This window comes from Macaca thibetana, chromosome 6 (assembly GCF_024542745.1).
Source record: "Macaca thibetana thibetana isolate TM-01 chromosome 6, ASM2454274v1, whole genome shotgun sequence".
Lineage (NCBI taxonomy): Eukaryota > Metazoa > Chordata > Mammalia > Primates > Cercopithecidae > Macaca > Macaca thibetana.
This window is the reverse complement of record NC_065583.1, coordinates 31107977-31130944: the sequence shown is the minus strand read 5'-3', so window position 1 is coordinate 31130944 and position 22968 is coordinate 31107977. Positions and strand designations below refer to the sequence as shown.

Genomic DNA, 22968 nt, shown 5'->3' with positions numbered 1-22968 from the left:
CAGTATCAACACCCTCATTTATCTTATGCTTTTGGCTTAATCATACCCTTTTTTAAAAAACATTTTTTTTTTTTTAGTGAGATTGGGTCTCACTCTGTTGCCCAGGCTGGAGTGGAGTACAGTGGCACAATCACAGCTCACTGCAGCTTCGACCTCCCGGGCTCAGTCTCCAGAGAAGCTGCGACTGCAAACGTGCACCAGCATACCAATTTTTTTTTTTTTTTTTTTTTTAGAGATGGGCGTCTCGATATGTTACCCAGGTTGTTTCTGTCTCAAGCCATCCTCCCACCTCAGTCTCCCAAAGTGCTGGGATTACAGATGTGAGCTACTGTGCTTGGCCCACACCCTTTAAGATGAAGGGATTTGGCCGGGCGCGGTGGCTCATGCCTGTAATCTCAGCACTTTGGGAGGCTGAAGTGGGCGGATCACATTAGGTTGGGAGTTCGAGACCAGCATGACCAACATGGAGAAACCCTGTCCCTACTCAAAATACAAAATTAGCCAAGCATGGTGGCACATGCCTGTAATTCCAGCTACTTGGGAGGCCGAGGCAGGAGAATCGCTTGAACCTGGGAGGTGGAGGATGCTGAGCCGAGATCATGCCATTGCACTCCAGCCTGGGCGACAAGAGCGAAACATCTCAGAGAAAAAAAAAAAAAAAAAGATGAAGGGATTCAGTGGGACACAGTGGCTCATGCCTGTAATCTCAGCACTTTGGGAGACAGGCAGGAGGATCACTTGAGCCTAGTTCAAAACCAGCCTGGGTAACACAGTGAGACCGTGTCTCAAAAGAAAAAAAAAAATTAGCCAGGTGTGGTAACACACGCCTGTAGTCCCAGCTACTCAGGAGGCTGAGGTGGCAGGATTGCTTGAGCCCAGGAGGTTGAAGCCGCAGTGAGCCATGATCACACCACTGCACTCCAGCCTGGGCAAGAGCCAGACCTTCTCTCAAGCAAGATTGAAAAAGGTTGTCCAAAGTTGAAAAAGACTTGTGGAGCACAGTCTGTACATCCAGACAACGGATTATCATTTGGCAATAAAAAAGGAACTTACATGAGAGCACACAAAGTAGATTCCACTTAGTCATGCACCAAATAATGTTTCAGTCAACAAAAGACCATACATTCACCAGCGGTCCCATGATTATACTGTATTTTAACTCTACCTTTTCTAAGTTAGGATACACAAATAGTATTGTTATAATTGGCTACAGTATTCAATACAGTAACATGCTATACCAACTCCAAGCGTAGAATCAACAGGCTGTATTATCTAGGTTTAGTTTGCACAAAATCACCTGACCTTTCTCAGAATGTATCCCCATCATTAAGCAATGCACAATTGTATATGAAATGCCAACAGGCAAATTTATAGATGGATTAATGATTGTTCAAGGCAGGGTAAGGAGCATTGCTAATGGGTTTGTTTTGGTGTGTGTGGGGGGGGGGTAGCAGGACAGGGTGTGAAATGCCCTAAAGCTCATTTTGTTTCATAATCTACAGTACTAGAAATCATTTTATAGGTGAATTGTATGTAAATTACCTCAATAAGGCTGTTACCTACAATGTGTGCAGCTTGAGTCAGAACTCTTATCCTCTTGTAAGCTGTGACCTTTGCCAAGTGACTTCCCACGCTGGTTTTCTTGGCTGTATGATGGGCATAGTTTATCTTTTTCATCAGATTGATTCAATGAGATTAACATCTCTAGCAAGGTTTGGCATGTAACAAACACTCATCAGTAACCCCTTGTCTCAGAACCCATTTATTCGCTTATTCCCTCTGCCTAGAACACGCCATCAAAGACTGAAAGCAGCATCCCCAAAAGTTTTCCCCTCTTGTTGGTTTCTTTCCTCTACAACTGACTACCTCAATGGTCTCATGTCTCCAGCCTGTGACACACAGCATCCTCTCCACTGGGCCTCACTAATCCTACCCAGCCACCAGCCTGTCCTAACCATGGCAGGCACCATCACGGGGCCTTGTGGTAATCCCTTGCAAAACACTGAGTACCATCTGGTGTCACTGGGTACTCAGAGCCGCATGCAAGTTTCCGGAAAGCAAGAACTTTTCTTTTTTATCGCTGATGAAAATAGGACTTGGTGTGTATTTGTGGGGTGACAATCTTTATGTACTTTATGTACTGATGTGGAACAATCTCTAAGATCTGCCAAGTGAAAAAAAGCAAGACACAGTAGAGTGAGCTCCCAGCTCTGCACAGAAGGTGTGGGGGGAGAATGCACACCCACGTGTGTTTATATATGGCATGGGTCTGGAAGGCTCCTCTTCGCTTCAGGCTACACTTGGATCCACAGTTCCCACTCTGACTCTTTAAGAATTGGTCCATTTTTAGAACCAGCATCTCCACTCAAAACGAGGTCTCCAAAGCCTTGGTCTGCTTTAGATGACCAAGGCAACTTAATGCTGCAAGTAGCATGGAAAAGACCCCAAATGTAGCACGAGGATCTCAGCTCTCCTCAGGCTCCTTCTCCCAAGAAGCCAAATAGGAGGAAGAAATCAAATGCCCGAGTAGCCCCTGATGAAGGAGAAAAGACTGGAGTTCAAACAGTTTACACGAAGGCAATTTATTAACAGAAAATATTTTGAGGAGTCTTGTTCACAGACGGCGACCACGGCGACCCCCCTTCCTGCGAGTGCTGTCAGAGGGGATGGGGGTGACGTCCTCTGTGTGGAGGAAGAGAAAGCGTCATTGCCTGGAGCTGGATGGGAAGGGCCCCCAGGCCTCCCTAGACCAATGGCCTAACCAATCAGCAACAGATCCTGCTGCTCCCCAAATGACTCCCCAGTACATAACAGATGGATGTGAACGTGAAGCGGCCCCATCTGCCAGTTCCTCGAATTTCCTGACGTGGTCTTAACTCACTTTCCAGAAAGGGAAACAGGCTGAGAGGTATGCAAGATGTCAGAGGCACAGGAGAAATCCAGCTTCTGACATTTAGCCCACCATCTTCTCTAGAGGAAAAACCCTTTGGACAAGGTAACTGCAACTGTCTCCTTTGCATTAAGTAAAACGATACTGAAAAAATCTTTCAAGGTTGGGTGCAGTGGCTCATGCCTGTAATCCCAGCACTTTGGGCTTCGGGAGACTGAGGCCGGTGGAGCGCCTGAGGCCAGGAGTTCGAGGCCAGCCTGGGCAACATGGTGAAACCCCTCTACCAAAAAAAAAAAAAAAAAAAAAAAAAAAGCCAGGTGTGGTGGCACACACCTGTAGTCCCAGCTATTCGGGAGGTTGAGGTGGGGTGGTGGGAGGATTCCTTGGACAGATCTGCCCAAGAAGCAAAATTTACAGTGAGCTGAGATTGTGCCATGAACTCCAGCCCACACAACAGAGTCAGACCCCATCTCAAGAAAACAAAATTATCCTTCAAGTAGGACACGGTAGGAACTTTGGCCTGGGGCGTCAGCGTACATCTCTACTAACTGCACAGAAACAACGTGCAGGCAAGAACTAATGCCCCCTTCCTAGGAGCTGTAAGGAGCCAGGAAATCACAGGCATGAGTATTAATAATGGAGGCTGGCACCCCCCGACTTCATTTATGGTTGTCACACGGCTGGCATGCCCTACTGATATTTAGTGGGCAGATACCAAAAATGCTGAACATCCTACAATGCAGGAGATGGCACACACAAAATGCTCATTGCAATGCCGTCAAGAACGGAGGAAAGGACAATTCATCTCTTGTCAGTTTTACCGGCACCAGGCAGTGGAGGACGGAGATTCACAAATGAAACAGGACATTCACATCAAGGTGACAGAGGTATTCAGGGAGAGATTTTTAAGTCAGAAGGTGACTTGTAGCCTCCCTTAACAAACTTAACTGCCAAAAGCGACCAGACCAGCCGCTGCGCATCCACTGGGCACAGCATGTGCTTTTCGGGGCTGATGCTTCAAAACAGATCCAAGCATTAGCTAGAGGAGGGCACCTACCAATCCGCCCGATCTTCATACCCGAGCGGGCAAGGGCTCTGAGGGCCGACTGGGCCCCAGGTCCAGGGGTCTTGGTCCTAGAAAATGGAGGTTTAAGTTAAGAAAAGCCTGCGGCCCAGTCAATGAAAGATCTCCTTTCTAAGATTCCAACACCCCGCTAGTTCAGAGGTCTGCAAACTTTCTTTAAAGAGACAGGGCTGGGGACAGTGGTTCACATCTGTAATTCCAGCACCTTGGGAGGCCAAGGCAGGGCGGACTGCTTCAGCTCCGGTGTTTAAGACCAGCCTGAGCAACATGGTGAAACCCCATCTCCACAAAAATACACAATTTAGCCAGCGTGGTGGCGCTACTACTAGCAGTCCCGACTACTCGGGAGGCTGAGGTGGGAGGACTGCTTGAGCCTGAAAGGCAGAGACTGCAATAAGCTGAGACAGCACTGCTGCACTCCAGCCTGGGGGAGAGTGAGACCCTGTCTTAAAAAAAAAAAAAAAAAAAAAAAAAAGTCAGATGGTAAGTATTTTAGGCTGAGGGGCCACTATGGTTTTGTTGTATGTTCTGACCACTGTCTGGCCTGTTCACCTAATAGTCATCTAGTTTCATGCCCCTCCCCCCACCACCACTCAAGGCCAGGTCCTTCCCCTCTCCTACAGGACTCCACCTCTTCCCCTGACTGTACCTCATGCCACCCTTTCCTTCACAGGTGCCCAGGTTCACCCTCAACATCAAGACCTTTCTTTGCAGTTGTCTCTAGCTGGAATCCCCTCCTTTTGTCCTTCCTTCACTGGAAGAACTCTGGACTCATCGAGACCTTAGTTTAAATTACACTTTATCACCAACTCCTTACTTGTACTTCCCGGCATTTGTCACAAATGAAAAGCACATACTCCCTGGCGCTCTGTTGTTTAAAGTCTGACTCTCCTACCAGCCTAGGTCCCACACAAGGAGGGTAGAGACCATGTCTATGTTTCCTATGTTTCACCCATCACTCTCTTCTAGTACCTGAAACACAGCTCCTGGTATACAGTGGGTGCTCCACACTGAGCTGCTGGGGGTGTACAGAGGAGCCAATTATTAAATATGTATATGACTAAAATATCTTGTTCAAGGTCACAACGAAAAACCCAAACCTCAAATCCAGGTGCTCCAGCACCCAAGCCCAGCAGGTTTTTGACCACCTAGTCATCCCCTCCACGTCTCGTACCTATTTCCTCCTGTGGCCCGGAGTTTGATGTGTAGGGCGGTGATACCCAGCTCCTTGCACCTCTGGGCCACATCCTGGGCAGCCAACATAGCAGCATATGGCGAGGATTCATCTCGGTCTGCCTTCACCTTCATCCCACCAGTCACACGGCAGATGGTTTCTCTGGGGACAAAAGCACAGGGTCATTTCTTCCTTGTCCAAAAAGGAGTGCTTACGATATCCTAATGAGTGAAGAGCATCACAGCTCAGTCATGTTGGAGGATGATGGTCATGGGCTCTGCCCTCATGGAGTTCAGTCCAATGGGGTTGAATGGCCCAATATAGCTAAACTCAGCATTAACACTTTATATATCTACTTCTGCATTTAATCCTTACAATCACTCCATGAGGTAGACACTACTGTCCTCATTTTACATATGAGGAAACCGAAACTCAGAATTTGAGTGATTTCACACAAGTCACAACAACTTGCTAAATGGCAGTCGAACCCACATCCAGAGCTCACTTGCAGTCCACTGCTGCTCCTACAAAGGGAACTAAGGAAAGAAATTCCCAAGAAACCAAGGATTCAATAACCATCACACTATAAGGACAAAGAATGTGTCTCCTCTCTTGTAACCCCTGGGAAATCACAATATTTGTGGGCTAAATGGACAAGCATATTCTCTTACCTGGATAAAACAGCATTTCTTTAGAGAGAACCCCCTCCACTGCTAGCCCATCCCAGCCATTGCTTTCCTCAGCCTTTTGCCAGCTGGGTGCCTCTCCACCCAGGTACTCACTTGCCAGAAAGGTCAGTGACATGGACAAAAGTGTCATTGAAGGATGCAAAGATATGGCAGACACCAAATACATTCTCTCCTTCAGCCACCTGAGGTCCGAGGCTGATGACCTGTTCTTCCTTCTTTTCCTTCCCCTTTCGAGGTGCCATTTCTGAGTGGAAGGAAAAGAAACTCAAGGTTAACAGACAAAACATTTCCAGAATCCCTTTCCCCCGGCTATTAAAGAAAACCCTAAGTCTTGCTTCATGTCCCTGTCTTCTTCCATCCAGGACTCTGCTATATTCTCTCATCTCTGCCTTACTAAAAGTTCTTTCTCCTTGCACTCGGAGGGGTGTCAACTGTGGCCATATAGCAAAGTACCATGAGAAGTATTCTTTCCCCAGAAACTATCAACAGCGAAGCTCACAGCACCTACAGGATAGAAGCCTAGGGATCTAGCAGCAGATGCCTGAAGGCTGCATCCCAAAAGGCAAGAAGAAACCCAAGACCAATACCTACCCATGTACTGGTAACACCATTCCAAACACCCTTTATGGGGCGAGGGAGCTGCCTGACTCCTACATGAACTCCTCAGCTTAGAATTCAAGGGTCCCTTACCAACACAGCCCTCAAGCCTCTCATCTCCTGTTTTCCTGTGCTCCACCTGATCCCTTCAAAAGCCCAAAATGCAATTGATTTGACACCCACAACTATTTAGAACTAAATCTTTCACCAACATCAAAGGCACTAAAATACATCCAAAAGGCAGGGAAATGGGAAAGACTCATCCCAGAAATCTGATGGGTCTCTGAGACCAAACAACTCTAACCTATTATGGCCTCATAAGTGCAATCATACTGTCACAGGATCTAAGGGAGGGAGAAACTGACAGGAGGAAGGCAGGTGAGAATGAATGAGAAAGTGGAAGACTAGGAGAAGACTGATTCTTGCCTAAAGACCCAGGCCTTCTGAACCTCCTGGTGTTCAACACAATTTAACATATTCAGAAGACACTAACGCCAATCGGTATCCTGCAGATGGTGAAGACAGAGTGTCTCAGCCTATGATCACAGTAAAGACAGTGGCAAAACCAAACCTAGAAACAACGTGTCCTGACTCCCAGCCCAGCACTCTCTGCCTCCTGCCAAGGTGCCTCTACACCACAAATAACTACCCCAGTCTGTCTCAGGTGTTCCTAGACCTCTCCTGTGCCTTCCCTATATAAACTTTAGTGTGTGACCACAGTAAGTACTTCAAGTGTAAGTCTTGGGTGTACAAAGTTAGCTGTTCCTATCTTCAAATCAGGCTAATGAACACGACGAAGTGCGTTAACTAAGTGCGTTAACTATCGTAAGGAACGCGCCACAGAAGAGAAGACTAAGGTTCTACCTGGAGAAGCATAGAAAGGCTCCAGCAGATCTCAACTATGTAAGTATGAGTATGTTTCGGCATGGTGGCCATTCAGTAAATGCCCATTTGCCGTTTCTCCGTCCCTAACATCCCCTATAGTAATGAGCAGAGTGGTCATCGGGGGTATATAAATGCAGGGCAAGCACACAGCAAACATTGGTGCTGGGCCCTGAGCGCCTAGAACTTGCAACGTGCCCGACTCAGCAACGGAAAGAATTGCCCAGATTTAGAAGCATCCAATACAGGGCGAGAATTTTCCCTGCTTTCCTTCTTCGAATGATCACTACAAATCCATGGGATCGGTGCTACTGTTATTCCTATACTGCAGATGAGGAAATGAACGAGATTAGGCGCGGGCCTGCGATAATCAAGAAAAAAGTTGGCGAGATAGGGGTGGGAACCCACGTCTGTCCCGGGTTCGCTCAACTACGCTGTGCCCCTGAAACGAGGCCGTGGCCGTATTGCGGGGCCGAGGCCTTAAAAGGTTGGACCCGCACTCACCCTTACTTCGCAAACTCCTCCCTGAAGCAAAATCGGCCTTCCGAGACCAGGCGCGAACTCAATCCCGAGTTGGCCACGATCCAAGTGGGCCAGCCACGCGTCTCTTGCCCGGCAGCTAGCTCAGTTCCCACGGAAAGACCCCAGTCTTTCGTTCCAAGCCCCACAGGGTCCCCTTGCTACAGGATGCCCCCCGATTGTCGCGCCCGGGCCTCCTACCTGCACGTCGTCTCCAGACTCCAGACCGGAAAGAGAGAGTGGGAGAGGGAGGAGCGACGGGTCACTTCCGTGTCCCGGAAGTATACCTCTGAGGTCACAGGGCGAAGTCGGCTCCCGGAAGACGCCGCCATTATTGCTTCCAAAGAGTTTAAGACTCGTCATAGGGAAAGACGGTTTATTACTTAAGGGAGAGCGAAAAGAGGCAGAGTGGCTGGTTGTCGCTGCGAGCGGGTCTGCCTATGCGACAGTACGAAACGGCTACACCCGCGGGGTGAGGTGGGCCTGTATTCCATGACGGCGGTGGCCTGGCTAGACAGACTTCCGCCCTCCTGACTCCCGCCCTGGCAGCCTGGGAGCGGCAGCGCCCCTTGTGTGGAGCAGGGGAATAACAACAACAAAACGGCATTAATTAAAGCCAGGGTGGTGCCTGCGTCTAGTCCCAGGTACTTAGGAGGCTGAGGATCGCTTGAGCCGAGTAGTTCGAGGCCAGCCTAGGCAACATAGACGGGGAAAACCACCGTGATCACGTACTTTGTCATACTATATAATGGGAAAAATAAGAATAAATTATTCAATATGTATTTACAGACCGGTCTGGGCTAAACAGTTTATATGCATTGCTTCATTTACTCCTCAAGACATTGTCACATTGTCAAATAGTTTTGATTTCCTTCTTACAGATAAAGGATGTTAACTGAGAGCACACCTTTGCAGACGGTTTGGAATTCTAGCTTCAAAGCCCATGTGTTTAATAGCTACTTCCACATAGCCCTTTAATAACTATATATATTTTAAATATTTATATATTTATGTATTTATATATATTTTTATATATGTGTATATATATAGTTATTAGAGGGCTATGTGGAAGTAGCTATTAAATATATATGTATATTGAGACGGAACCTTGCTCTGTGGCCGAGGCTGGAGTGCAGTGGCACAATCTCGGCTGACTGCGACCTCCGCCTCCCAGGTGCAAGCGATTCTCCTGCCTCAGCCTCCCGAGTAGCTGGGACTACAGGCGCGTGCCACCACTCCCGGCAAAATTTTTTTTTTTTATTTTTAGTAGAGACGGGGTTTTACCGTGTTGACTAGGGTGGTCTCGATTTTCTGACCTCGTGATCCACCCTCCTCGGCCTCCCAAAGTGCTGGGATTACAGGCGTGAGCCATGGTGCCCATCCTCTAATAACAACATTGAAGGACCTTGAAGGTTTGGGAGAATATGTTGGAGCTGTGGGGAAGGGCCAAGAAGTGTACCTCACAGAGCTAGGCAAGCAGTAGATACATTTTAGCTATATACTATATGTAATATTTATATGGACTATATACAGTATTTTTGGATTACATACTATATAAATATTATAGATATATTTTTTATATATTAATATATCCTGTGGCTGCAGCCTGGGTGACACAGCGAGACCCTGTCTCACTCTGCTAAACTGAAAAACTCATCATACCTTCTTTTTTTTTGAGAGAGTCTGGCTCTTGTTGCCGAGGCTGGAGTGCAGTGATGCCATCTCGGCTTACTGCACCCTCTGCCTCCTGCGTTCAAGTGATTCTCCTGCCTCAGTCTCCCGAGTAGCTGGGATTACAGGTGTGCACCACGTCACCCGGCTAATTTTTGTATTTTTAGTCGAGACGGGGGTTCCACCATGTTGTCCAGGCTGGTCTCGAACTCCTGACCTCAGGTGATCCACCCGCCTCAGGCTCCCAAAGGGCTGGGATTACAGGCATGAGCCATTGCACCCGGCCTCAACATACCTTCTTGTTGCATTGCGTTTCTTCCATGATGAGTGACGTCAGACATCTCTTTACCGATTGTTTTAACCATTTGCATCTGTTCTGTGAAATGTCTGTATTTTTTGAAGGAGAGGACTTTTTTGTTTTAAGTAATGAGCTTCCCAATATGTTAGCAGAGACTGGAGTATTGTGGAGTGAGTTCCGCTTTGGTTAAGAGTTGTATTAAACAGACCTCCAAACCTCACATGGTTTCATGGAGGGAGCAGGCCTTGATCTTTTTTTTTGTTTTTTTGTTTGTTTGTTTGTTTGTTTTTTTTGTTTTTTTTTTTTTTTGAGACGGAGTCTCGCTTTGTCGCCCAGGCTGGAGTGCAGTGGCCGGATCTCAGCTCACTGCAAGCTCCGCCTCCTGGGTTCACGCCATTCTCCTGCCTCAGCCTCCCGAGTAGCTGGGACTACAGGCGCCCGCCACCTCGCCCGGCTAGTTTTTTGGTTTTTTTTTAGTAGAGACGGGGTTTCACCGTGTTAGCCAGGATGGTCTCGATCTCCTGACCTCGTGATCCGCCCGTCTCGGCCTCCCAAAGTGCTGGGATTACAGGCTTGAGCCATCGCGCCCGGCCAGGCCTTGATCTTATGGCTGAAGGCAGCCCACACAATCACCTCAGGACAAATGTTTCCACAGGGAAGCCTTATCTTTATCCCAGAAACCATCAAAGTCACTGCTTTCAAACTCCACTTTATTTAATCAACATATTTATTGTTTCTGCAGTTATTAGCTGTGAGTCTTTGGGCAACATTGTAACCTCTCTGGGCTTCAGTTTTCTCATCTGTGAAATAGGGATGATAATAGTATATTTATTTTTTTATTTTTTGAGACAGAGTCTCGCTCTGTTGCCTTCTCCTGCCTCAGCCTCCCTAGTAGCTGGGTCTACAGGCACACACCACCACGCCTGGCTAGTTTTTTTGGTATTTTTAGTAGAGACAGGGTTTCACCATGTTGGCCAGGCTGATTTTGAACTGACCTCAGGTGATTCACCGCCCCCCTGCAGTCTTCCAAAGTGCTGAGATTACAGACGTGAACCACCGCACCCAGCCAATAATAGTACATTTTTAAATGTATATTGAAAACTGCGGGGCTCAGTGGCTCACACCTGTAATTCCAACACTGTAGGAGACTGAGGCAGGAGGATCACTTGAGCTCAGGAGTTGGAGACCAGTCTGGGCAACATGGTGAAACACCTTCTCTACAACAAATAGGAAAATTAACCAAGCATGGTGACCTGCGCCTATAATCCCAGCTACTTGGGAGGATCACCTGAGCCTGGGAGGTCAAGGCTGCAGTGAGCTGTGATCACACCACTGCACTCCAGCCTGGGCGATAGTGAGACCCAGTATATATATTTTTAAAATGTATACTGAAAACCTATATCTTTTGTTTTTTGAGACGGAGTCTTACTCCGTTGCCCAGGCTGGAGTGCAGTGGCACGATCTCGGCTCACCACAACCTCCGCCTCCTGGGTTCAAGCAATTCTCCTGCCTCAGCCTCCCAAGTAGCTGAGATTACAAGTGCCCTCCACCACACCCAGATAATTTTTTGTACTTTTAGTAGAGATGGGGTTTCACCATGTTGTCCAGGCTGGTCTTGAACTCCTGACCTCAGGTGATCCACCCACCTTGGCCTCCCAAAGTGCTAGGATTACAGGCATGAGCCACCACACCCAGCTGAAAACCTGTACCTTTATTGGGTGCTTACTCTTTGTCAGGCACTGAGATACAATCATGGCATTTGAACTGAGACTTGAAAGTAAAGTAGGAATTAGCTATGTGAAGGTGTGAAGAATGGTCTGGGCAGGGAGAATAGAATATGCAAAGGCCCTGAGGTGGGTAAGTGTTTGGAGAGCTCAAGGAATTAAAAAATGGCCAGTAGTACTGGGGTGTTGTGAATAAGGGAAGAGGAATGGGGGCTGGGGCTAGAGAGGCGGCCCAGCCACTTTCTGTGGGGCCTCACCTCCCTGTTGCCCTGTCTGTGTTCCCCACCCCACCGCACCCCTGCACTGTCAACACTGCCAGCACAGGGGTGTGCTTACCCTCCCCTCTCAGAGCTCACACACTCAGGGAGCACTCACAGAGCACCTAGGATGTGTCTGATGTCGTAAATACTTGGGATACATCAGTGACGAAAACAATGGTCCCTACCCTCTCAAAGTCTACATTCTGGAAGGAAGGGCAGACATAATGTCTAAGTAAGTTTTCTATTATGTTAGAAGGTGGTCAGTCCCATGGAAAGAAGAAAAAGTTGGCTAGGCATAGTGGCTCATGCCTGTAATCCCAGCACTTTGCGAGGCTGAGGTGGGCAGATCACCTGAGGTCAGGAGTTTGAGACCAACCTGGCCAACATGGTGAAACCCCGTCGCTACTAAACATACAAAAATTAGCTGGGGGTGGTGGCAGGTGCCTGTAATCCCAGCTACTTGGGAGGCTGAAGCACAAGAATAGCTTGAACCTAGGAGGCGGAGGTTGCAGTGAGCTGAGATTGTGCCGTCGCACTCCAGCCTGGGCGACAAGAGTGAAACTCTGTCTCAAAGAAAAAAAAAGAAGAAAGAAAAAGTCAGGCAAGGCGAAGGGTACTGAAGGTCTGAGGAAAGGGGCGGGGTGGGTGGCTGAATTAAACAGAGAGGACCAGGCAGCCTTGCTGAGGAGAGATTTGAGCAGAGCTGTGAGGTGGAAGAGGGAGCCAGCCTTGCTGGTATTTAAGGGAAGATGGTTATGGGCAGAGGGAACAGCATGTGCAAAGCGCAGGGGCGGAAGTATGACTGGCATGTTCTAGGGACAGCAAGGAGGCCAGGGTGGCTGGTATGGCGTGAGCCAGGGTGGGCAGGTGAGGAGATGTGACGAGAGGTCATTGAGGGTGGGGAGAGATTGTGTAGACCTTGTAGGCCTTAGAGTTCATTGGCTTTTACTGAGTGGAGCCACTGGAAGGTTTTAAGCAGAGTGACAGAACTGACTTCTGTATTAATAGGTACACTCTGGGTGCTCTGTGGGGGAACAGACTCCCAGTGGGGTGGGGATGAGGAGCAAAAGTAGAAGCAGGGATGAGGGGCAAAAGGAGGAGGTTTTTGCAATAAAGCAAGTGAAAGATATTGGTAGCTGAGATGGAGGAGGCATCGGTAGAGGGAGAAAGAAATCGTTAAGATTTGGTTTTATTTTGAAAATGGGGGCCGATCACTTCTCAATCTTTTGGCTAAGATTGAGTGAAAATGGTGGGTGAGTGCAGTGGCTCACGCCTGTAATCCCAGCACTTTGGGAGGTCAAAGTGGGTGGATCAATTGAGGTCAGGAGTTTGAGATCAGCCTAGCTAATATGGCGAAACCCCATCTCTACTAAAAATACGAAAGTTAGCTGGGCGTGGTAGCGCACACGTATAATCCCAGCTATTCGGGAGGCTGAGGCATGAGCATCGCTGGAACTCAGGAGGCAGAGATTGAGATCGTACCACTGCACTCCAGCCTGGGGGACAGAGTGAGACTCCGTCTCAAAAAAAAAAAAAAAAAAAAAGAAAAAAGAAAAGAAAGAGAAAATGGATCCAACAGGATTTACTGATAGATTAGACTAGACATGGGGCACGGGAAAAGAGTGTTATCAAAGATGATTCTAGCATTTATAGCTGGAGGAACCAGAAGAATGGAGTTGCCCTCAGCTGGGGTAGGGAAGGCAGAGGGTGGAGGAGGAGGTTTTTAGGGGAAGATCAGATGCCCACTCGTAGGCCTGAGTTTGAGCTGTTTATTACATATCCAAGTGGAGCTGTCAGAATGACAGCTGGGATAGATGAATCTGGAACTGAGAAGTGGATCAGGGCTGGAGGTGTAAATTTGGGAGTCTCCAGCATACAGATGGTATTTAAAATCACAAGACTGATTTTAATCACGAGTCCCACCAAGGGGCTGCGTGTAGATAAAGAAGAGGCTAAGGACTGAGCGTCGAGAACATGGGGATAAGAGAAGGAGAGAGCCAGGAAAATAAGCCGTGAACAGAAATGGGAGGAGACCAGGAGAGGGCACATCCAGAAGCCAACTGGAGAAATGCAATCAAGGAGAAGGGCGTGTGCACCTGTGCCATCGCACTTAGAGGTCAAGGATAACAAGGGCTGAGGATGACTGTTGGATGTAGCAACATGAAATACTGGGGACTTTGACAAGAGCAGCTTGATTGGGGGGCTGGGTGGGGGAGTGCAAAAATGTGAATGGAGTAAGAGAGGGAGGTGTGGACAGCTTTTTCCAATTTTTTTTGTATGTATTTATTTAAAGACGGAGTCCCTCTCGGTCGCCAGGCTGGAGTGCAGTGGTGCGATCTAGACTCACTACAACCTCCATCTCCTGGGTTCAAGCAATTCTCGTGCCTCAGCCTCCTGAGTAGCTGGGATTACAGGCACACGCCACCACACCCAGGTATTTTTTGTATTTTTAGTAGAGAATGCTGGCCAGGATGGTCTCAATTTCCTGACCTCGTGATCCGCCCACCTCTGCCTCCCAAACTGTTGGGATTACAGGCATGAGCCAGCACACCTGGCCCAATTATTTTTAAAAAAAATTTTAGGCCGGGCGCGGTGGCTCAAGCCTGTAATCCCAGCACTTTGGGAGGCCGAGACGGGCGGATCACGAGGTCAGCAGATCGAGACCATCCTGGCTAACACGGTGAAACCCCGTCTCTACTAAAAAATACAAAAAACTAGCTGGGCGAGGTGGCGGGCGCCTGTAGTCCCAGCTACACGGGAGGCTGAGGCAGGAGAATGGCGTGAACCCGGGAGGCGGAGCTTGCAGTGAGCTGAGATCTGGCCACTGCACTCCAGCCTGGGCGACAGAGCAAGACTCCGTCTCAAAAAAAAAAAAATTTAATTTTGTTATTTTTGAGATGGAGTCTCACTGTGTTGCCCAGGCTGGAGTGCAGTGGTGCAATCTTGGCTCACTGCAACCTCTGCCTCCCAGGTTCAAGCAATTCTCTGCCTCAGCCTCCATGTAGCTGGGATTAGAGGTTTGTACCACTGCACCTGGCTAATTTTTGTATTTTTAGTAGAGATGAAGTTTCACCACATTGGCCAGGCTGGTCTCGAATTCCTGACCTCAAGTGATCCGCCCTCCTCGGCCTCCCAAAGGCTGGGATCACAGGCGTGAGCCACCGTGCCTGGCCCTCATTTTTCTTTAAATACTGAGTCTCCCTGTGTTACCCAGGTTGGTCTTGAACTCCTGGGCTCAAGTGGTCCTCCCACCTCGGCCTTCCAAAATGCTGGGATTACAGGAGTGATCCACCATGCACAGTTCCTTCATAGACAGCTCTTGAGTTTTTCTGCAGAGATGTGCCAGGGGGCAGATGGAGAATGGGGATGTGGGATCAAGAGGTTCTTTTTTTTTCAAGGTTGCATCAATAACAGATATTTTAACACTGCTGGGAATAGTCTGAAAGCGAAGGAAAAACATGCCGGAGCCCTGACATTGAGCAGGCAATAGGTAAGGGCCTCTGCTGCACATGTGGAAGCATCGGCTTTAGGCAGGAGTGTGGACAGCTCACCTCAGGTGCTAATGAGGAAGGCAGATGGTGGGGGCAAATGTGGCAGCAGGAGCTGGAGAAAGTTCTCATCTGGGAATTGGAAAGCAAGCAGCTTCCTCTCAACAACCATAGGAGGTAGAAAATGTTTAATCCCCCCGTGTTATAACTGAGGACACAAGTAAAAGATCAACAGCTCTAAGTGGGGCACCAGGATCTGGGCCCAAGCAGTCTGACTCCAGAGCCCCAATTCTTGTAACCTCAGGTGCAGGCGTTTTGTAAGTATCTGTTGATTGGATGAAGGAAGAGCAGGGAATTATCCTGGAGCAAGCAGAAGCCAAGCCCTTTCCTGGATCCTCAAGCTCAACCTGGAAGCCCCCGTGCTCCCCATTCTCGGCAGCAGCTCATGCTTTCATTTGTCCAGGAGCTCTATCCCCTCCTCCCCTTGGAGGGTAGTTTGCAAATGGAACAGAGGAAGGGTGGGAAGAAGCTGTGGCTCAGACAGGGTGAGTTTGCTCACCAAGAAACACAGCCAGGAATCAGACACCAACTGTGGCCCAGGTGGTCCTGGGACTTGGAGGGGGGACCTTCTCAAAAGTGTTGGCTGCCATGAAGCTGTCTTGGAGTCATGGGTCTATTGCTGGTCTGAGCCCCAGAACACACATGAGCTCTGGTCTGCATGTGTAAGTGCGGCACACAAGGGAGAGCGGTGCTGTGTGTGTTGGGGATTAGGCCAGGTGCACACCCTGCAGGGAAGGAGGGGCTACAAAAGGCCTGGAGATGGCTCCCTCTGAAGCAGTGCCCCTCTAGAGACCTGCAGGCTCCGTCCTCCAGGGCTGTAATTCACCTGCTCCCGTGCTCACAGGACTCACACGCTGTCTGCAAGCAACTGATGGGAGCCCCTGTGTGCCCCAGGACCTGTCATCTCAGCCCTCAGCATACAGTGACTGCGTCAGGGCCTGCTGCCAAGGGGCTTTGTCTAGCAGGGAATATGGGCAAGAAACAAGGACAAAGTAAGGAACGGGGGAAACAGAGGGCTCTGGCTTGCTCAGGGGCCGCGCTGGAGGGCCCAAAATGGGAGTAGGAGCCAGCTGGGTCAGGAAGAAGAGGGTGGGAGAGAACTCCCAGCTCACAAAACAGCCCGTGGTAAGGTCTTGAATCAAAGGGGAACTGGGATCATTCCAGGATTCGGGAGAAGTCCATGTGCTGAGGGGAGAGGGTGGGTGGGAGGTAAGATCAAAGGTTGGGCCTGGGCCTTGGGGGCGGTGGGTGAGAGGTCTCCATCCCTCTGACCCAAGGGAGGCAGATCCTCGGTTTGATCCTGGGCCCAACCCTGCCCGGTGAGGAAGGTCCGGGCGGGGTCCCGGGGTGCGGCCCCACCCACAGTGCGTGGAACACACGGGCGGGGAACGCCCGGTCTTCCCGAAGTGCCCTCTAGATGGCGCCGGATCTCCGTGCTGCAGGGGAAGGACCCGCCTCGGCCGGGGCAGGTACACGTGGAGGATGGAGGGTGGGCGGAAGGCGCAGGGTGAGGCGTCTGGGTTTCGAAGCCCAGATGGTTGGAACGTCCTAGGATGTGGTTGTGATGTGGCGACGGGCTTGATGTACATTCTCCCTTTGTGTCCCATTACACCCCGGGAGCTCAGATTGTTATTCACATTTTACTAAGCGAGAAGCTTTAAGTGGGAGGAGGTCAGGGCTGCGCCCAGGTCACTCAGCTGGTTCAGGGTGCAGTAAGTGGACAAAGATGGCACCCGGCCTCCGTGCGCCCTGCCTGCCGCAGGCCAGCTCGCAGAAGACCTGCACTTAGTCCATCCAAAGGGAAGGGCAGGACCCGATGGGCTGGCAGTGCCAGGGCATGGATCCCGAGTCATTTATTCATTCAGTGGGTTTATGGAGCACCTACTGTGTGCAAGGCATTAGTGAGCGATAAAGCAATGGATAACACAGACATGGGTCTCCTTCCCCATGGAAGGGACAAGCTAATGGGGAGACAGCCGGGCATTGTACAAATAAGCCCGCCAACAACTTTATTATTAGAGATTGTGGTAAGGGCTATGAAGGAAATATGCACACCTGAGAAGGTTCCAAGGTAGGCTCACTATCGAGGTGGGCAGGGCTCAGCCGCAGGGAGGGCTCAAGAATAGATATAGAAGCTGAGACCGGAAGCTTGAGAGGAGGGCTGGGGGAGCAGCCTTTGGGGCAGAGAGGACAGCCGTGCACAGGCTGCCAAGATTGGGAGGAGCCTGAGGAACTGCAAGGAGGCAGGGCTGGGGCCAGGAGCGAGGAGGTGGTAGGGCTGTCCCTGAGGGTAGGGGCCAGATCCTCTAGGACTGCTAAGGCCTGCCTTGTCAAGGAGTGTAGATTTATTATTATTGTTGTTGTTGTTCTTATTTTGAGACAGGTCTGCTCTGTCGCCCAGGCTGGAGTGCAGTGGTGCGCCCTCGGCTCACTGCAACCTCTGCCTCCCGGGTAGTTAGGATTGCAGGCACGTGCCACCACACCCGGCTAATTTTTGCATTTTTAGTAGAGACAGGGTTTCACCATGTTGGCCAGGCTGGTCTCAAACTCCTGACCTCAAAGGATCCACCCTCCCTGGCCTCCCAAAATGTTGGGATTACAGGTGTGAGCTACTGTGCCCCGCCCAGTGTAGATTATATTCTAATTGCACGGGAAGGCAGTGAAGAGCTTTAAGCAGGGAGCCACATGTTCTGATTTGTCTTTAGAAGTCCACTCTGGGCCAGACATAATGGCTTGCACCTGTAATCCCAGCACTTTGGGAGGCTGAGGTGGGAGGATCGCTTGAGCCCAAGGGTTTGAGTCCAGACTGGGCAACATAGCAAGCAAGACCTTGTCTTTACAAAAAATAAAAATAAAATAAATGAAAGTCTACTCTAGCTTTAGAGAATCGGCTGAAGGTGAGCAAGAGGGAGCCGGAGGAGGAGGTGGAGATGGTCATGCTGGTGAGAGGTGACCGGGGGGCTCATACTGGGATGGCAGCTGTGCAGATGGAGAACAATGGTCAGATCTGAGAGATACTTTGGAAGCAGAATCTGTAGAATTTTCAGATGAATTGGATGCAGGGGTGAGGATGATTGTAGGTTCTAGGTTTGAGCAACGGGTGGATGATGGGGCTATTAACCAAGGTGGGGAGGGCCAGGGGAGGTCACAACTTGGGTGGAGGCTGGAATCAGGCTCAGGCCCTGCTATTTTTGGAGGCTTCTGTGTGATATCTTAGTAGAAGGATGGGGCAAGCAGTTGGAGCTCATTGGAAAGCTCAGGACTGCTGATGCAACTTCAGAAGCCTCTAGGTTGCATTTCATGTCCAGGGATTGGATGAGATCCCTTCACGCAGCCCACAGTCTGGGAGGTAGTGAAGGCCCCATCACTGGAGGTATGCGGGACAGGTTGGCTGATGCCAGTCATGGCCACTAGAGAGAGGAGGCCTCTGTGAGGGGAGGTGGAACAAAATAGACCCTGAGGATGCCAGAGACCAGGACTCGGTGCCCCTGGGGCCACACGGAGGAGCTGGACATGCTGGCTCTGTCTCTTTGTCTGATTGAAGCCTCCTCTCCCTTTGGCACCCTTCCCCCACTACCATCTGGCAGGGCCCAGAGACACACAGACCCTGGGGTGGGGTGAGGGGCAGCCTCAGGGATGGGGCTGTAATTTCAGCTGGGGGCAGGGCTCCTGAGTCTCAGCCACCTGGTGTGAGGTTCCTCTTTCCGGCCCCTCCCCGTGACTGTCTCGGCTGACAGCCCCACCCCCCACAACTGCAGCTACTCAGTACCTCTCAGGAGGAGGCCCAGCCCAGGGAGCAGCTCCCTGCTGTGTCCCACCTGGAAAGGCATTGAGTCAGGTGGCCCAGCATCCCTGGGGGTGGGGGAGGGAACTGGAGGGGCTGCCAAGCTTAATTAGTAGTTGTGAATCCCCGAAACCTGCATCTAGAGAGGCCCCCCAGACTTTCATCTTCAAAACCTCCCCACCAGCCTGGATGAAAGGGCCAGGGAGGGGCCAGTAAAGTATTAATGGTAATTATTAGTTTCACTAATAAGAAATGGGATTATCACCACGCTCAACAAGTTCTCCCCTCTTTGTCTACCTCTTCTCTCCTTCCTGTGGGCTCCTTTTTTCTTTCCTCTCTTCCTCCTCCTTTTTTATTTTTCTCTTTTTTAATTTGTAGAGATGTGGTTTCGCCATGTTGCCCAGGCTGATCTTGAACTCCTGGGCTCAAGCAATCCTGCCTCAGCTTCCCAAAGTGCTGGGATTACAGGCATGAGCCACTGGGCCCAACCCTTCTTTCTTTTCTTTCTTTTTCTCCTCTTCTCTAGGCCTTGCCACTTCCATCTGTCCTTGTTTCAAGGCCTGCCCCTCTCGGTTCCCTTGCTGTCTGTTGGGGTGTCGTAGGTACCAGGACATTCGGGGAACACCTGTGCTCGTCTGGGTTGCCAAGGGAGAGACATAAGGGTGAGAGAATATTGTTAGGATGTTGGTGTCCATTCATTCATTCATTTACTCATTCACTGTTTTATAAATAATAATTATTATTTTATTTATTTTTTGAGACAGAGTCTCTATCCCCCAGGCTGGAGTCCAGTGATGCAATCTTGGCTCACTGCAACCTCCAACTTCCAGGTTCAAGCGATTCTTCTGCTTCAGCCTCCCGAGTAGCTGGGACTGCAGGTGCCTGCCACTACTGGCTAATTTTTGTATTTTATTAGAGGTGGGGTTTCACCATGTTGGCCAGGCTGGTCTCGAACTCCTGACCTCAAATGATCCACCCACCTCGGCCTCCCAAAGTGCTAGGACTGCAGGTGTGAGCCACCGCGCCTGGCCACAAATAATTATTGAATATATACTGTGAGCCAAGCACTGGGTTGGGTGCTGAGGATTCGGTGCTGAATAGGACAGATAGCAGGGAAGTTGGACAGTAAACAGTAAGCTGACAAATAGACATAAGGTCACAGATTGTGGTGCAAACTATAAAGGGAATAAATTGCAGACAGGATGGAGAGCTGTGTGGGTGGCTACTTTAGGCTGGGGCACCAGGAAGGTGACATTTCAGCAGAGACCTGAATCATAAGGACTCAGTTATGAGGGAAGATTGGGAAAGGGTTCCTGACAGGAAGAACAGTCTTCGCAAAAGCCCTGAGCTTAGCATGAGGATGTGAAAGGAGGAGAAAGTGGCTGGGGGTAAGGGGGAGAACCAGGGGGAGAAAGAGTGAGATGAGCTGGGGACAGGGCTGGCACCACAGGCCTGTGACCTTTACAGTTGCACAGGGCCCATGCTTGGTTGAATGCACTGTAGTTGCTGTCCTGAAATTCTTTTTTTTTTTTTTTTTTTGAGACGGAGTCTCGCTGTGTCGCCCAGGCTGGTGAGTGCGGTGGCGTGATCTCTGCTCACTGCAACCTCCGCCTCACAGGTTTGAGTGATTCTCCTGCTTCAGCCTTCTGAGTAGCTGGGACTACAGGCGCATGCCACCATGTCCAGTTTTGTATTTTTTGTAGAGATGGGGTTTTAGTATGTTGGCCAGGCTGGTCTTAAACTCCAGACCTCAGGTGATCTGCCTGCCTTGGCTTCCCAAAGTGCTGGGATTACAGGTGTGAGCCACTGCACCAGGCCTTGAAATTCTTAATAATGATGGAACAAAGGCTTCTACATTTTTATTTTGCACTTGGACCCTGCAAATTATGTAGCTTGCCATGGTTGGGAGGTTGGCAAAATAACTGGGTGTCTGTGTGTGGAGATGTGAAGGCTGCTTGGCTGGTATTGAGTGAATGAATGAATCTGCTTTTGCAGAGTTCATCTGTGAGGCTGGCAGAGGGCCACCTTTGCCTAGACCAGGGGCTGCTGCTGTGCAGAGAGGGGTCACACTCAGACATGCCCCAGAGTGCCCCCCAAATCCTGCAGTAGCTGTTAGATTCTCCAGGGCCCACTGCCTGCAGGGTTCCCAGGGCTGTGTGCACCAGGCCTAAAGCAGCACCACGAACAGGTGGGTGAAGTCAGGCTTACCCCACCCCCTGCACTGGGAAACAGTAACTCCTCCACCTGAGGTGGAATCTTGCCTGTGAAGCCTCAGACTTTAGAGCCAGACAAACTTGAGTTCAAATCTGGCTTTCACATTCTGATTAGTGGATGTGACAAGTGTACTTTGTGCAGGTAATTTGCTTCTCTGAGCCTCAGTTTCCTCATCTGTAAAATAGAGATCACTACTTCTTAGAGTTGTTGAGAGGATTAAATGAGGTAATAAGAGGAAAGCTTTTGGCATAGTCAGAACTTAGAAAATATTTGCAATAATAATAGTATTATGGTGGCTCACGCCTGTAATCCCAGCACTTTGGAAGGTCGAGGCGGGCGGATCACCTGAGGTCAGGAGTTCAAGACCAGCCTGGCCAACATGGTGAAACCCCATCTCTACTAAAAATACAAAAATTAGCCAGGTGTGGTGGCAGGATTAGCTGAGATTGTGCCACTACACTCCAGCCTGGGCAATAGTGCAAGACTCTGCAAAAAAAAAAAAAAAAAAAAAAAAGTATTCTTATACAATCTTTGCAGAATTGGATAAACATTTGCTTTTGCCCCTAAATGTCTACATAGTCATGAACAGGTCACTAAATGCTCCTGAGCCTGTTTCCTCTTCTGTTCAATTGGGATGATAACAAGCTAACCCCTCTCTAACAGGCATGGTTGGGGATGAACCAACTGTATCACTGTGGAGCTTCTTTGTAAATTGATGTGCAGGTGTGGGCTGCTTACACATTCCAGACCCACCCATATCTCTCCCATCTTAGGGCAGGCTTTCTCCGAATCTACCCACCTGGAAAGAAAAGCACCCTTCAGTTCTTGGCAGTCTCTGGATTCCCAGCCCTGAGTTGCTGCTGTCACACTGGGAAGTCAGCCTGGAAGTGAAATTAAGTTCAAGGTCCCTGGTTAGGCAAAAAAGAGGCTGGTCCAGAAGTTGGAGTAGGGGAGGGGGAGGATGAGCTGAGTGAGGACAAAGGAGCTGGAGCCAAAATCCCTGTTGGCCTTGCTTCCTGCCTCAGAATGAGGCAGGAAGCAACCAGAAAGCTGCAGAGAATTAGTCTCTGACAAAGGACCTGAGCAACAGTCTCAGGCTGGGCAGAGCCTCCACTTCATCTGCCACATATACTCCCCAAGGCTGATTTGCAGGAGCCTCTAAGACCATTGGGAAGCCCTAAGCAGCACCAACTTGAGAAAGGGAGTCTCACCCCACAGGAGTCCTTGGCGGAGAAACAGGGAAGCCAGGAAGGGGAGGCTAAAAGCCCCCAGAGCTGGGGGGTGGTGGCTCATGCCTGTAATCCCAGCACTTTGGGAGGCCGAGGCTGGTGGATCTCTTGAGGTCAGAGTTCAAGACCAGCCTGGCCAACATGGTAAAACCTCGTCTCTACTAAAAATTACAAAAATTAGCCAGGCATGGTAATGGGCGCCTGTAATCTCAGCTAGGGGGGGCTGAGGCAGGAGAATTGCTTGAACCCAGGAGGCGGAGGTTGCAGTGAGCTAAGATCGTGCCTCTGCACTCAAGCCTCAGCAAGAAGGCAAGACTTCATCTTAAATAAAAATAAAAGCCCCAAGAGCCATCCCAGAGCAAGGAACAGGGACTCTGGGGTCAGGCTGCTTGGGTCCAAGTCTAG

General features: G+C 49.7%; 1 protein-coding gene across 7 annotated transcripts in view; it reads right to left on the bottom strand.

Annotated features, from left to right (window-relative positions):
• Positions 1-2566: 2566 nt before the first annotated feature.
• Positions 2567-22968, bottom strand: part of RPS14 (ribosomal protein S14) — a 520685-nt gene continuing 500283 nt past the window's right edge. For 4 of the 7 annotated variants that reach the window (XM_050793701.1, XM_050793702.1, XM_050793703.1 and 1 more), the window contains exons 2-6: positions 8037-8051; positions 5931-6081; positions 5149-5310; positions 3948-4024; positions 2567-2682 (exon numbers count right to left, since the gene is read on the bottom strand). In XM_050793701.1, the coding sequence (XP_050649658.1) occupies positions 2615-2682; positions 3948-4024; positions 5149-5310; positions 5931-6079 (456 nt within the window). In that variant the 5' untranslated portion in view covers positions 6080-6081; positions 8037-8051 and the 3' untranslated portion in view covers positions 2567-2614. Of the gene's footprint in view, positions 2683-3947; positions 4025-5148; positions 5311-5930; positions 6082-7820; positions 8059-22968 lie in introns of those variants that run through there. The other 3 variants (XM_050793699.1, XM_050793700.1, XM_050793698.1) reach the window with 2 other exon arrangements.